Source organism: Physella acuta, unplaced genomic scaffold (genome assembly GCF_028476545.2).
Source record: "Physella acuta isolate Inbredline_101_S28 unplaced genomic scaffold, ASM2847654v3 ptg000800l, whole genome shotgun sequence".
NCBI classification, from domain to species: Eukaryota; Metazoa; Mollusca; class Gastropoda; family Physidae; genus Physella; species Physella acuta.
In genome coordinates this window covers 20,337-36,633 of record NW_026732318.1, presented here as the reverse complement: position 1 = coordinate 36,633, position 16,297 = coordinate 20,337, and the positions used below count along the sequence as shown (strand labels likewise).

The 16,297-nt window shown below is 29.9% G+C and overlaps 1 protein-coding gene across 1 annotated transcript in view; it reads right to left on the bottom strand.

Annotated features, from left to right (window-relative positions):
• The window catches only part of LOC131951116 (uncharacterized), a 39,504-nt gene that overhangs the window by 2,938 nt on the left and 20,269 nt on the right, over positions 1 to 16,297 (bottom strand). The window contains exons 38-70 of the mRNA XM_059313402.1: positions 15,657 to 15,821; positions 14,994 to 15,113; positions 14,660 to 14,785; positions 13,881 to 14,009; positions 13,609 to 13,731; positions 12,688 to 12,936; positions 12,213 to 12,344; positions 11,546 to 11,674; positions 10,899 to 11,030; positions 10,347 to 10,478; positions 9,984 to 10,094; positions 9,414 to 9,554; positions 8,684 to 8,809; positions 8,249 to 8,371; positions 7,860 to 7,979; positions 7,287 to 7,409; positions 6,915 to 7,021; positions 6,622 to 6,784; positions 6,276 to 6,428; positions 6,080 to 6,184; positions 5,296 to 5,415; positions 4,913 to 5,032; positions 4,518 to 4,637; positions 3,947 to 4,066; positions 3,568 to 3,687; positions 2,956 to 3,075; positions 2,538 to 2,657; positions 2,096 to 2,215; positions 1,629 to 1,748; positions 1,274 to 1,390; positions 977 to 1,089; positions 754 to 815; positions 33 to 193 (exon numbers count right to left, since the gene is read on the bottom strand). Coding sequence (XP_059169385.1) covers positions 33 to 193; positions 754 to 815; positions 977 to 1,089; positions 1,274 to 1,390; positions 1,629 to 1,748; positions 2,096 to 2,215; positions 2,538 to 2,657; positions 2,956 to 3,075; positions 3,568 to 3,687; positions 3,947 to 4,066; positions 4,518 to 4,637; positions 4,913 to 5,032; positions 5,296 to 5,415; positions 6,080 to 6,184; positions 6,276 to 6,428; positions 6,622 to 6,784; positions 6,915 to 7,021; positions 7,287 to 7,409; positions 7,860 to 7,979; positions 8,249 to 8,371; positions 8,684 to 8,809; positions 9,414 to 9,554; positions 9,984 to 10,094; positions 10,347 to 10,478; positions 10,899 to 11,030; positions 11,546 to 11,674; positions 12,213 to 12,344; positions 12,688 to 12,936; positions 13,609 to 13,731; positions 13,881 to 14,009; positions 14,660 to 14,785; positions 14,994 to 15,113; positions 15,657 to 15,821 — 4,242 coding nt within the window. The remainder of the gene's footprint in view (positions 1 to 32; positions 194 to 753; positions 816 to 976; positions 1,090 to 1,273; positions 1,391 to 1,628; positions 1,749 to 2,095; positions 2,216 to 2,537; positions 2,658 to 2,955; positions 3,076 to 3,567; positions 3,688 to 3,946; positions 4,067 to 4,517; positions 4,638 to 4,912; positions 5,033 to 5,295; positions 5,416 to 6,079; positions 6,185 to 6,275; positions 6,429 to 6,621; positions 6,785 to 6,914; positions 7,022 to 7,286; positions 7,410 to 7,859; positions 7,980 to 8,248; positions 8,372 to 8,683; positions 8,810 to 9,413; positions 9,555 to 9,983; positions 10,095 to 10,346; positions 10,479 to 10,898; positions 11,031 to 11,545; positions 11,675 to 12,212; positions 12,345 to 12,687; positions 12,937 to 13,608; positions 13,732 to 13,880; positions 14,010 to 14,659; positions 14,786 to 14,993; positions 15,114 to 15,656; positions 15,822 to 16,297) is intronic.

Here is a 16,297-nt window from a genome sequence, read left to right as displayed (position 1 = left end):
CAAATCTAGAGAATACAGATAAGTAAACTCACAGAAGTTATTAACTGTGATTGTTGCATTACTCTGATATGTGCCATTGACAGTTACCAGATCCATGTTGAGTTTAGTAAGAGCTTTGATAAATTCACCAGCAGGGTTCGTGTTGACACTTCCATCTATCATAGCCTCAGCCTCAACAATCAAACTGCCTTTTCTGATGTAAATAAAGGTTTGAAAATTAACCTTACAACCTTTTATTATAATTTTTAAAAATAGTTTTATAATTTTTTTTAAACTGGAAGTTTTCAGAAGAAAAACGTATTCACACAGTTCAATTAAATTTGCTTGTCAATGAAAAATTAAATAACACTGAATGGTAAAAAGATTAACATTTAAAATGATTAGAGAAAGAATTTTTCAAAAATATTTATAATTAACTGGGGGGACGGAGTGGTCTAGCGGTCAAGAGCCTGACTGCTAACCCATAAGTCTCGAGTTCAAATTTGGGTTCAAGTCAGTAGACCATCTCTGAATCCACCCAACTCTGATGGGTACCTAACTCTCGTTAGGGAAAGTAAAGGCTGCTGGGCATAGTGCTGACCACACTGTCTCTACATATGCCGAGGTCACAGAAACCAGTGAATTCTACTTCACTTGCCCCATAGACATTCAGGTTTGAAAAGGGAACTTTACTTTACTTTTACTAATGCTGTACTACATGTAACTATATATATAAATTTAGAAAATAAAATTTTAAGACTTGATTCATTTTACCTTAAATTTTTCACAACAAAGTCCAAGAAACCTTGAACCAGCTTATTCAATTGGTTTTTCATCTAAATAAATACACGATAATCATGTACAATAATTTTTACATTTTTAATAATATTTCTAATATACATACATATAACTTTACAATCTAGCTGTTAGACGTTAATATTTTTAAAAATATTTAAAATAAGGTTCTTTCTACAAACTGAGTATTCAAGACACTCACACCACTCTGGAGTTCCTTCATGATGGCTTTGTATTCTTCTGAGTTTTTATCAAATAAAATGTCAGGCGGAATAAAAAAGGGGAACCTAATTTCAAAGAGCTTTGAATAAATCACTGTGGGAAAAAAAGATCAAAAAATATATTTGTTAATGATTAACATTACTTTCAAAGTTATTAATGCAATAGCTTAGCATGGATAAAAACAGGTGATTAAGTAAAAAGATTATTAAAGTCTTAAATATAAAAATGTTTATTATGAATTGGTAATTTTAGAAAAGAAAATTAATAAAGAACTCACATGTGCATGTACCATTGCTGTTCATTGTGAAAGTATCATAGCAAGAACAATTGTATCCACCAGGACTATTAGTACACTTTTGTTGGCATGGTTTTATTGTTGCACATTCATCAACATCTGTAATGTTTAGAAATTGTATTAAGATAGCATTTTTACAGAAAACTATTTTGAAAATAAATAAAAAATACTTTGAAATAGAGCTTACAGAATATATATTTATTTATATATTTTTTAAATTAATGTTCAAATATTATCATGAAATACAGATAAGTAAAAAAATATTAAAATATTTTCACTTTTTATTAATTTTATTTGTATCAAACATTTATTTCAATATATAATGTTACACACATACCAACACAGCTGCCATTTGCTGCTAATGAATATCCCATTGGACAATTGCATGTATAGGAACCAATGGTATTGATACAAGTTTTATTTGAGGTGCAAGGTTTACTGGAACACTCATTGATATCTGAAAGGACCATTAACTTCCTGTAAAATTCAACTCAGCTAAAGTACTTTAAATTCTTAATTGGATTGATACAAATTTGAATAATTTCTTTTTTTTTAAATTGATGTTATCTAACAAGATCGTAAAATATTGTTTCCATTTCCATGATGGTAATAATTATGCATGCTTTAACAAGCCTCAAATTTTAATGTTTAATGTATTTGGCAAATTTTAGTAGTAGAAAAGCTAAAGTTTAGTATATATCAGTATTTTTCATATATTTTCTTTTATACAACAAAATAAAATGTATATCAGTATTTTTCATATATTTTCTTTTATACAACAAAACAAAATATATTTTTACATACCAACACATGTTCCATTGACTGCCATTGAATATCCCATTGAACAATTGCATGTGTAGGAACCAATTGTATTGAAGCAAGTTTTATTAGACGTGCAAGGGTTACTGGAGCACTCATTGATATCTGAAAGTACCATTAACTTATGGTAAAAATTCAACTCAGCTAAAGTACTTAAAAAAATCATTGGATTCTTTCAACTATTTAGTCATAAAATTTGAATAATTTTTTTTTTTAAATTGATGTTATCTAACAAGATTGTAAAATATTGTCACCATTTCCATGATGACCTAATAATGCTGAATTTTTTAACATGTGTCAAATTTTAATATTAGACGTATTGACAAATTTTAGTAGTTACTAAGTATCTGAAAAGCTTAAGTTTAGTATATAAGTATTTTTCACTTTTTTACTTTTATTCCAGTAAACAAAACATAATTTTACTTACCAACACAGCTGCCATTGGCTGCTAATGAATATCCCATTGGACAATTGCATGTGTAGGAACCAATGGTATTGATACAAGTTTTATTTGAGGTGCAAGGGTTACTGGAGCACTCATTGATATCTAAAAGTACCATTAACTTCTGGTAAAAATTCAGCTCAGCTAAAGTGCTTTAAATAATTATTTAGATTGATACAAATTTGAATAATTTCTTTTTTTTTAAATCGATGTTATCTAACAAGATTGTAAAATATTGTCTCCATTTCCATGATGGTAATAATTATGAATGCTTTAACAAGCCTCAAATTTTAATGTTTAATGTATTTGGCAAATTTTAGTAGTAGAAAAGCTAAAGTTTAGTATATCAGTATTTTTCATTTATTTACTCTTATACAACAAAACAAAATATATTTTTACATACCAACACATGTGCCATTGACTGCCATTGAATATCCCATTGAACAATTGCATGTGTAGGAACCAATTGTATTGATGCAAGTTTTATTAGAGGTGCAAGGGTTACTGCTGCACTCATTGATATCTGTGAAGAAAATATAAACTTCGTTTTTAATTGTGTTTTTGTTAAATTGTTAAATTTCACATTTACTTTGATGTAAAACAAGTTAATATCAAGAAAGATTATTATTATTTTTTTTAATTATGATTTTTTTTTAAAATTCAATACAATTGTTATAATTATTTTCTCTTTCTTCTGGTACTTATTTTTATTTTTTTGTAAAAAATAGTTTTCAAATAATATTTTATACCTAAAATATGAACTAACCAACACACATATCGCTGACTGCTAATAGAAAACCCATTTTGAAATTATTTGAACATAAACCAATAGTTTTGTAATATGATTTAATTGTTTGTGTAACAGCACTATCAGGAAAGGCCTACACATTTGTTATTATAAACTTATAAGTAATAACAGTTTTGATTATGAAACGCCAAGAAATAATTAATGTTTATTGAATTGATATTAATGATCAAGTTATCAAGACTATAAAGATTCTATTTTTCTACTTACCAACACAGCTACCATTGGCTGCTAATGAATAGCCCAGTGTACAGTTGCATGTGTAGGAACCAGCAGTGTTGTAACAAACTTTATTTGATGAACATGGGTTACTTGTGCATTCATTAATATCTGCAAAGATAATATTAAGCCCTTAGTTTTATTTGATTATTTTGTGTTGATAATTTATTCCTTTTAAATAAAAAAAATGTAATTTGTATTGAATTTGTATTTGATTAAATGATCACAATTTTTAATGATTAATAAATTAGTATAATTGCTTTTTAAAAAAATGTTAACAATTTATTTTTATGGTGTTATATTAAGAATGTTTATATTACGGCTAAGGATGCATGTTTAAATTGTAAAATTTGAACTATGTTATACATACCAACACAGCTAGCATTTGCAGCCAATGAATAACCTGACAGGCAGTCACATGTATAGGAACCTACAGTGTTAATGCAGGTCTGATTTGTTGAGCATGGGTTGCTGGTGCATTCATTGATATCTGTAAGTACAATTAACATACAATAACAATAATTTAATTAGACTCTTACAACACTTTAGTCATATAACTCTAAAGGATTTCAATGTTGTAAAGGTGATTCTACAAAAAAAAGACAGTAAATCATTGTTCGAATTCCATGGTGGTAATTGAAATATCAAGAATGTGGAACAGGAATATACTATAAAAGATAAGAGATGTTTATGTCATTGTATTGAAAACAGTATTCATCTATGTACCACCATAATAGATTCACCGAAAAAAATCAATTAATTGTTGAAGACACTTTGGTTAATTTTTTTTTATTGAATTTTGTGAAACAAATATTTGTTTATTTTAGTTGTGGTTAAGAGATCACTTTGCAGTGTGTGACAAGTTAAAGCCTCACCAAGTGTATCAAGTACACTTTTATTTTTACTTTTATATAAATAACAAGAAATAATTGTCTACATACCAACACAACTGCCATTAGCTGCCAACGAATATCCCATTGGACAATTGCATGTGTATGAACCAATTGTATTGATGCAAGTTTTATTTAAGGTGCAAGGGTTACTGGAGCACTCATTGATATCTGTGAAGACAAAATATACCATTTTTTTTACAATTACTACAGTAGAAATTAAGTTAATTTTAAAATAAATGCATACATGGATATTATGAAAAAAAAGTTTTATTTTGAAAGATTTTTTAATTATTTTCCTATCATTTACAATGTTTTGCAGCAGTTATAATTTATATTAAAAACATGATACTCCATCTACTTATAACCAAATATTTTAAATAATCAAAAATATATTTTATTGTATTATTATCTTATAGATTTATTTTATCAGTTAACCTACATACCAACACAGCTGCCATTGGCTGCTAATGAGTAGCCTAATGGACAAGTACATGTGTATGAACCAACATTATTGTAGCAAGTTTTATTTGAGGTGCATGGGTTGCTGGAGCATTCATCAATATCTAAAATAAAAAATAGTAAATTGCAACAAAATACTGGTAAGCTTTTTATGGAATAATTGTTTACTCTTGAACTTCAGAAATGAATTGTTATACATATAAATAACATGAAGAGATACATTAATTAAAATTTTTTTAAGCCATTGGAATAAAAAGTTTTAATTAGTATAATTTATTTTTCATTTAAGAAACTATTGCTTACACATGAGAAAATGTAAAATATTTTATTAACAGGAAAGAATGAAAGAAGAGTAATTTGCACGTACCAACACAACTTCCATTTGCTGCTAATGAATAGCCAGATGGGCAAGTACATGTGTATGATCCTTCTGTGTTGTAGCAGATTTTGTTAGAGCTACATGGATTGTTTATACATTCATTTATATCTGCAGAATTTTACAGAAAATTTATTTGCATTTTTTTTATATTGGAATTAATAGTTAAATGTTTAACACGACAAATGTAATGGTATTATAGTTTATTTAAACTTATGAATCATTTTTTTCTTAAATACCACAGTCTGATAAACACCTTTAAATGTTAATGAAGTAAACATTTGATGTGTAAGAAAGTAAAGTTGTATAAGCTAGACAGGATGCTAGGTCAGAAGCAGTCATTTTATTGTTGTTTAGTATGTAGCTTTTGGTTCTGTGTATTTTACCTTGATCAGTGCTAGGTAATGTGATATTTTTTAAGCCTAATTGATCATACAGTAATAATCCTGTAGAAGTTAACATGTAGTCTGTCAAGATGTTGTAGACAACAGAAATGTTGTTAGTATAGATTGTTAAATGTCTTGACTCTCATTTGTCTGTTGTCATTGTAGTTGTTGCAATAGGTTTTTTTTAAATTATTTATGAGTGATCTCCCTATGGAATGTTATCTTATTTTCACTTGTATTATGCAATGTTAGCTATAGAAATTAGCTTCTCTCTTTAAATTTGTTTTTATCCCAGCCTTTAAGCAGTGGATGATGTTAACACTGTCTCAACAATCATTCTGAACATTTACTTTAGTATTTATTTTAAAAAAAAGACTACTGTGTTTTACCTTCACAAAGATTTGAGGCATTGACCTGATGACCAGGTAGACAATCACACCTGTAAGATCCATAGGTGTTGACACAAACTTTAGTGGCACCACAGTTATGGGTGTCTAGGGAATAATACGTAAAAGTAAATTAATTTATTTTAAATTTAATTTTATAAAATAAGAACAGTAAAACTTGTTTTGTATGGTGTCATACTTCTTGCACATTCATCAATGTCCACATCACAGTTGGTCCCTTCCCATCCGGGGTTACATGAACAGGCACCTGTAACTTTGTTACATGTTGAAGTTTGTGAGTTACAGCTACAGACTGATGCACAATCAGCTCCATAAAAGTTCTCATCACATTCTGAAAAGCATTTATTTAAATAACCATTATGTTAATGATGGTAAGGCCTACAAGCATTTAAGCTTATTACCATGTGTAGATGATCAAAATTTGAAAATTCAACCATTAACCTTAAAAACTTTGGCATGAAATTTTGTATCCTGAAGTGGCTTTAGCCAGCTTTCTTTTCCTCCTAAAAAAAAAAAAAACTCACCATAACAATCATTTTGAGACTGATTTTTCTGAATGAAACCATTATTACACTTGCAGTAGAAAGAGCCTTGAGCATTAATACACTGGCTGTTTGCATCAGGACATGGTGAAGGGCTTCCAAGGCATTCATTGATGTCTGTACTGCAGTCTACTCCAGTCCAGCCCTGTTTGAATGATTTTAAAAAAAGGTTAAAATAATAATTGCTCTTTTTCATCAGACTTGATAAACAAATTACATTTTATTTTCTAAATTTCTATATGAATTTTGTTTTATTTCATTTAGAAAACACTTACAGGCTTGCATTCACAGGAACCATTTGATGAGCTACAAAGTTTTGTGTTTTCAAATTTACAAGAGCATGTACCAGAACAGGCAGCACCAAACTTTCCAAATGGACATTCTGATTTGTTAGATGGAAAAATACATTTTTACTTATTCAAGAACCATAACTCTCAATTTTTTAAATAAATAGAAATCATATCTAATGCACTATAAATTTAATAGCATTTTTAAGCTAAAATATGCAAACAGGTTTTACACAAACTTTGATTAATTTACTTTTTCCTAGAAATAATGTTATTAAGTTTTTAGGTCCATATTTAGGAAACTTATATGTAATATGACAGCAAAATCATTTTTAAAATTAGGAGGTAAAATGCAGCTACCTTTACACGACACTTTATCTTCTGCTAAGATGTAGCCATCTCTACAGCTGCAAACAAATTCTGTTCCATCAGCATTCTCCTCACACATTTGATCACATGGCTTTGAGGCACACAAGTCTACATCTACATAGATAAAGAAGGTTTTGCAGTTATTTCAACAGAATATTATGTTATAAAACACCAAAATGTGCATTTTGATTCTTCAAATTAAAAAGATATAGGAAAGCAGAAAATAGAACTAGGTTATACATTATGTGGCCTAAGTGATATAGCGCTGGACTGATAATCCGAAAGTGTCAAGTTCAAATCCAGGTCCAAGTCAGTAGAATGTCTCTGAGTGCACCTAGCTCTGATGGGTACCTAACTTACGTTATGAAAAGTAAGGGCAGCTGGGTAAAGCGCTGACAACACCTTCCCTTCATATGCCAAGGCCTAGAAACATATGAACTCTACTTCATCTGCCCAATGGATAGCTAGTTCTAAAGAGGATTTTTTTTACTCATAAATTATGTCTACATGAGCAAAAATATTTTTTTAAGAAAGTTTAAGTAGAATCAGGTGGTTAATTTTTACCTTGACACTGAAGTTCATTGTTGCTGTCAACTATTTGGCCTTTGGGACAGAAACAGGTTTCCATACCATTCACCACAGCACAGGTTGATGCACAATTCTTATTCATACAGGAGTTGATAGCTGTTGGACACAAAAATAATATTATATCTCAAACATTGTTAATTTAAAATGTAAACAAAAACTGCATTGAAATTTATCCTCATTTTTATTTTATATTATTATTATTTTTATTATTATTATTTTTATAATTACACTAACAAAAAAGTTGTTTTAAATATATTAATGTACAAGATATTCAAGGTTATGTGACATCAAGAATCAAGAGGAATATTTCTATCTATGGTCTACATATGAAATGAAAAGGGTAAAATAATAACTTTTCAGTTTACCTGTACAAGATACACCATCATCAGCAAGTAGAAAACCACTCCCACAAGAGCACCTGTAGCTTCCTATTGTGTTAATACAACCCTGAGTACACAGTGATGTCCCCTTAGCACACTCATCAACATCTGTTTTATAAAAATAATTTATTTAAAGGATACATCAATTTAAAGTACGATTTTTAAAATTGTAAACTATAGCTAATGATATAAGTAAACTATAGCTAATGATATTAGTAAACTATAGCTAATGATATTAGTAAACTATAGCTAATGATATTAGTAAACTATAGCTAATGATATTAGTAAACTATAGCTAATGATATTAGTAAACTATAGCTAATGATATTAGTAAACTATAGCTAATGATATTAGTAAACTATAGCTAATGATATTAGTAAACTATAGCTAATCATATTAATAAAAACAATTAAAATGTACCAAAGCATCTCTTTTCTGTAGTGTTGTATATAAAACCAGGAAAACATTTGCAGGAGAATCCTCCTGGATAGTTAGTGCAGTCTTGATCACAGTTGTTCAGTGCTGAGTTCAGACATTCATTTACATCTGGAAATAAAATTTAAATGTTTACAAAATACATTTATTATTTTTATTTTATTATTTATTTTATAAATTAAGTGAATTATATTAAAAACCAAAAATGATACAAATTTAATATATTAATAATTTGCACATTGTAGGTCACTATGTTTTTAAAACATTAAATTAAATATTAAATACATATCCAATAATATATATAGACCATGTTTATATTTAATTCTTCAACCCTTTTACTCATGTAACTTAGACATTACTTGGAGTTGTTGGAATACAAGTGGGGAGATGGTGTGTCAGATGGGTATTTTCCTACCATAAGTAGGGGTGTTAAACAGTGGGCTGGGGGGGGGGGGGGGTAATTGAGAAGTGAGATGGTAGGTGTTAAAACTGACATCGGAGATAACATTCTGCTCTATTTACTCAAGCAGCTTATTTATGATTACTAATCTTAAAGTTTCTTATCTTGGGAACAGCACAGTTAGCTCTTTGAAAAAAATTGTTCATAGGACCTAACCATATGAAGCCTAAAGAGTATTTATATTTTAGTTTCATTGTTTCTCTTGCAAACAGCACAGATAATTCTAAGCCTAAAGAGTATTTATAGCTTAGTTACCAGCACAAGTTCCATTGTTTTTCTTGTATCCTGGTGGACACTCACACACAAAGGAGCCAACAGTGTTAACACACACCTCAGGTAGTTGACATGGAGAGGTAGTTGTCTGACACTCATTGATGTCATAATCACAGTACCTGCCTGAATAGATAGATAGAATGTGGCATTAACTGCAGCAGTATTAACACACTTGTATAAAACTAGTATTTTTATTTTTATTTAGTTAAAGAGCAGCCAATATATAAATCAGCTTAAACCAAGCATGTTATGAGTTCAGATAATTAGCCATCATTGTACATTAACTTTTACCAAGGACTCAAGAAAATTAGATTTAATGTTTAATTATTTAGTGTTGTATCTAGGTAAGAAGGGGGAATGGATAAACATACGACTCACTTTAAATCAATATAAATATATGTCTATGAACGCCAAGCTAAAAATTTGTAATTAATAAACACAAACCAGAAACACTAAAATTTACACCTGGTGTGTTGAATTAATTCATGCATGCAGCCAGATTTTTCTAAGAATACAAATGAAAAATGTTTATTTCATTTGATGTTGTTTTACCTGTGAATCCTGTCCTGCAGACACATCCAGTGACAGGGTGACATGACTGAGCGCCACCAGAGCAGGAGCAGGAGTTGGAGCAGTTCACACCCCAAGTCTCACCCTCACATCCTGAAGTTGTCATATATTAACATCATATATATATATATATATATATATATATATATATATATATATATATATTTATAAAAGAAAAACTAATCCTTTTAAAACATCGCATGTTTAGTTAAAAAAGATAAAAAGTTTTTACAACTAATCGAAATGAAATGTGTAAAAGAATATAAAATTTAAAATTATTAGTGTATAACAATGTAGGATGAGTTGAAAAAAGTTATGTAAATATTAGGTTGGTATATTTTATACCTGAGCATGTTCTTTGATCATTCTCTAGTTTAAATCCAGCAGGACAGGAACAGGTGTAGCCTCCATTTGTGTTGAGACATCTCTCTTTATAGGTGCAGCGATTGGTTGTCATGTTGCTGCACTCATTAATATCTAAGAAAAGACAGTATAGTATGATAAATATATATTAAACTTTTACTAATTATTAGCATAGCAAAAATGAATCCAACAAATTGAAGATATGTAGGGAAGAGAATGATTGGCTGGGAGAGTGCATGACTGCTAATACAAAAATCCTGAGTTTGCACCACCAAGAGATGATGCTCATCTTGGGGAAACAAACTTAAAATCAAACAACTGCTGCCTAGCAGATTATTCTTGGATAGACAAATAGTATGGAATGAAATCCATAAAGAAAAGAAGGTTGATTCAACTACACATAGCATATGAAATATTAAATAATTTTGGAAGAAATCCCCTCCAATATTCCAATTAAAAACAGAAAAAATGGATGAAAATACCAATATTTTTGTTTTAGAAAAAACTAGATTAAACCACACATAAAATTTTTACCTAGACATGTTTGTTTATCAGCTGCTAGAGTGTACCCAGAGTTACAGTAACAAAATGCTTCTTTAGTTTCAAATTTTACAGTACAGCCGTGAGCACAGTTCAAGTTGGACACATCCTTACACACATCTTGACCTGTGGATTAAAGACATTCAAATTAACCTATCGGTTTATGTTAGTGGTAAAGCTATTCTTAATTAAACACACGTGTTTTTATATAAGTGGAGCATTGCAAATTTTTTATTTTCTAAATTTTATGAAGTGTTAGTGTGGGACAGTGTTGGTGTAGAGCGTTTGGTTGCTATAATGAATGTCTTGCGTTTGGATCTCCATTCAGATTTGTGACTGTAGGATGTCCCTGAGCTCTGATAAATATCTGACTAATGTTGGGGAAAGTAAAGGTGGTTGTCATAGTGCTAACCACACCATCCATTTATTTGCCGAGGTTATGAACATGAACTCTACTTCTTCTGCCAAATGGATCACTAGATCCTCAATACTATAGAAATTTATACTTTTATAAAGTATTAGCAATACGAAATTTGAATTAGCTGAACAATGACTTTTTGTACACAGTTAAAGTTCTTGTGATTCAAGAAAACTTTTTAGGCTAAATGTATTAAATTTAAAAAAAAATGTAAAGAACTTACTCTGCACACATTTTGTTCTATCTATATCATCCAGCCTAAAGCCAAAGTAACAACTGCAACTAAATCCCCCCAAGTTGTTGTTACACAGTTGCTGACAGTTATGTGTGTTGCTTGAGCATTCATCAATATCTTGTAAATAATAAAAAATAATAAAATAATTACCTCCCTTGACAAACACATTCATCCGTTTTTATAAATCATTCTATATTAGTATTATGAATTGAAATAGATTTAAAAATAATTTATAATGGTGAAGTCAATTCCAAATTATCCTGATATTTATAATATAATTAAGTGAATAGAAAAGGGTATATTATTTTATAAAAAAAAAACATGATAAAAGTGATCTCTTAATAAGAACATTAATGTGCTATTTTGCTTGTAATTTTGTTATTTCTATAGTATGTGTTAAGTAGTTATAATCCACTTATATCAAAACAAACCATGGGTGAAGTATTCAGGCTGTGTGAAAGACACGGTAGTGGATTAATTAAATAAGGTAGTAGGTTAGAAGTTTTAGATTAATCAAAACTAAGTCTCAAGTATTTGATTAATTATATTCATTTTATTATTTCCTGCTAAAGATGTTGAAAATTAAGTCAAATATACAATAACGTTAAAGAAACATTAAATTATTTTCTATGGTTTAATTTAGTAAAATGATTACCTTGGCACGATCCAACAGTATTTTTGTAGTAGCCAGCAATACAGTCACAGGTAAAACTACCAGGTGTGTTTCTACAAAGTTGTGTGGACAAGTCACAGTTGTGGGTCAAGACATCATCACATTCATTCACATCTAGGAGCAAAGCATTATTAGCTTGACTATGATTACAAACAAATATGTGTATTTTTAAGATTTAATATACCTGTTAATATTATACAGACTTAAATGTTAATATGGTACAAACAGAAACCCATCTAGAAGAGAGAACTCATAATTCAAACAACTGCTGCTTTCTAGTTTAATCTTTGTTGGACAAAGACTACTGAAGCACACCCAGATAAAAAAGCAGACATAAACCAGAGTTAAGAGGCCATATAACACATAACATGTTGACACAAAATACTTAATTGTGTTGGAAAAAATCACATTAATTATATAAATTAATAACAAAAAAAGCACTTAAAACACAATTTACCAACACAACTTTGGTTGACACGCTTATATCCATCAGCACAAAGACATTGATAGCCTCCCTCCAGGTCTTGGCAGACTTGGTTGATGCCACATGGATTGTTGCCTTCACACTCGTTGATGTTGACATCACAGCCTGAGCCAGTCCAGCCAGACTGACACACACAGCCATAGACCTTGTCACAGTACAGGGAACGGCCACCACACAAGCAAGTCTGTGCACAGTTGAGGCCAAAACTTGGGCTTTCACAGGCTGGTGAGAATATACATATTAAATAAACAGATTGCAATCACACAAGAAATTTTTGTTTCTATACTTAATGATTGGTAATCAAAGGTTTATGAATTCATTTGATAAAAGTCAATATTATTATAGCTCTGAGACGGCATGGCCTAAAGGTAGAGAGCTTGGCTGCTAACCCAAAATTCTTGAGTTCGATTCTGGGTTCAAGTCTGTGGAGCGTCAATGAGTCTGCCCAACTCTGATGGGTACCTAACTCTTGTTAGGGAAAGCAAAGGAGGTTGGGAACAGTGCTGAACACACTATCTCTTCTTTTGCTGAGGTACCTGAATCAGATTAACTTTACTTTATCTGCCCCATGTGTGTTGGGAACGAACGGGAAAAGATGATGATTTTTATAGATATTTTTTTTATTTCTTACAAAATGATTAAACTGGTTTATTCTGCTGAAAACCAATTAGTGAAAATTATGACACTCTTAATCAACCAATTGAAAATAAATTGGTTCTGGGGGAAAACTTACATAGGCCTGATGCATTCTATGCAAAACTTACGTAGGCAAGATGTTGTATCTGATTTGTTATAGCCAAAACTTGCATACTCATAATATTTTATCTCATTTGTTCTAGGCAAAACTTACGTAGGCATAATATTTTATCTGATGTGTTCTAGGGCAAAACTTACGAAGGCATGTTGTTTTATCTGATGAAAGTTTGTAACCAGGATGACAGGAACATTCATATCCTTCATTTTTATTGGTGCATATCTGGTCACATGGTTGGTTTGCTAGTTCACATTCATTGACATCTAACAGATTGATCAATAATTGATTCATCAAAAACTTCATTATAACATATTCAGCTAATTTTTCCATTTGCTAATATACTTTTAATAGATTATTTTTTTAAAACCAAACAATTTTTAAGCTTAAAATAATGCAATTAGAATCTACATACCAACACAAGACATTGGGTCTTGGGAAGAAATTTGGTAGAAAGAGTTGCAGCTACATACAGGATTGTTACTGACATCAAGGACACAAACTTGGCTGCACATGGAGTTTGAACAAGCCGATGAGCTCACTGCTGTATACAAACATTTATTTTCATTAGATAAAGCTTTGTCAGTAGAAGAATTAATTAGATCAATTAGAGATACTTTGGGATGGTGTAGTCTAGTGATAGCGAGTACGCTTGCTAATACAAAAGTCTTGAGTTCGGATCACATGCTTGAGTTTGTGGGACATCTGTAAGTCCAACCAGCTCTGTTTAGTGAGAATAATTATGGCAGGGCAAACAACTGACCACACTATGCCTTCATATGCAGTGGCCACAGAATAAGTGAGCTCAACTTCACTAGTTATTGACCAGCACTGCCAAAATTATGTATCCTTACTTTAATCTCCAAATTAAAAATATATAAATATAAATATAGTAAATATAAATAAAAATATAGTATAGATACAAATAAAAATGAATAAGAAATAAAATTAAAAATATATACTGATAAATATAAACATAGTAAATATAAATAAAATATGGTATAGACACATAAAAATAAATAACTGATATATAGAGCTTTAAAAATGTATATTCAACAACAGGTTAATTAAAATTATATTCACAATTTAATGTTTTTAGAAATTCAAGCTGATTAATTCACTGAAACAATCTTTTAAATACATTTATTTAATAAAAAGTGATTTATTTTTCTGTTTATTTTTTCCTCTACTTACAAAGCTGACAGGTTCTGGCGTCATTTTGTAAAGTATACCCTGCTTCACAGCTGCAGGTGAAAGACCCTTCAGTATTGGTACACTTCTGTTGACAGTTGTGTGTTCTCTCACTACATTCATTAATGTCTGCAATAAGATTAAGGTCAGTGGACAAAGTAGTTTGTAAGTTGATTATTAGAAAAGCCCTACTTTTTTTATTTGTATTCCATTTTTTCAAATTTTAAAACTACTTTTATTTAAAGTAATTATTGTATACTTAAAGAGTAATATAAAATAAAGAAATGGATATAAAAATACGTGTGATGAAAAATAAGATCAGAATAATTTACATTACCTATACAGGTTCTTCTATCTTGTGTGTTTAGCCTAAAACCAGTGTTACAACTACATGAATAGGATCCAATGCTGTTTGTGCATTGTTGACTACAAGGGTTATTTGAACACTCATTAATATCTAAAAATAAACAAGTGTAAACAATGGATTCAGTTGAAACTATATCTAATAAAAATTAATGCTGACATTGAGATTGCAATTATATACTAAAAAATAGAGTAGCTTCCCTTTAGCGTTGATAGGCCTATTACTAGGTATATATAGTGCTCTAGAATAAATAAAAATCATGATAGTTTTTATATACTGGGGGTGTAGAGACTTATCTCTGTAAAGAGTTTGGAAATTAAACGTCAAATAGGCCTACCTCATATTAAATTAATGTTTTTAGGGATGTGTTATTAATAATTTGCCAATTTAAGAACAACATTACAACAAACATATCACACATCAATTTTATTTAATTGCATTGATTTTTTTAATATATTAATTTAGAAAAAGGATTTTCCCTATCATATTGTGTGGAATTTATTGTGCTTGCTATTCAATTATTTTTTGCTTGGAAATATGCTAATTAAAACGTAATATTTTGAGGCCTCTAACAAATTTGATATTTATACATACATTTATCTGTTTAAAAATGTATTGCTTTTAATTCAAAAGTACCTATGCATCTATTATTGACATCTTGAAATCCAGATGGACATGGTCCACAACTATAGCTGCTAGCTCCATCTTTATCTTGGCTTAAAGCTGGGGTGTCATTGCATTCTTGCCCTTGGCTGCATGGGTTGTCTGCACATGCATTTAGATCTGCTTCACAATCTGGGCCTACAAAAGTAAACATTAAAACTTCAATGTCACTGGACAGACTGTTACAGAGACAATTACATGTAACTTTTAATAATTTAGCTAGCCGAAAAAAAAGAGTTAAAAATGGAAGACAAAAAATACATTGTACTAATATAATAGGGCCTACTTCTAGCCAAATAATTATGGCAGCTTTTGTAATATGCAAGGGGAATAAGCCATGATAAATCACCATAAAACTATATGATTCTAAAGCCTGGACTATATAATTAATGACATTTACAGTACATACTGACAAAGTATAATTTTTATATTTAATAAAAAGTTAAAAATCATCTCTATATCCTAAAAATAATGAAAGAGGAGATAAATAATTACAATGCCTTTCTATTGCAATATTTTTCTTACATTTAAAGTAGTTGTACATAATTATGGTGTTATACTAGTGATGGATTATTCTTATATTTAAAAAGCTATAGACCTATTTAATTAAAATG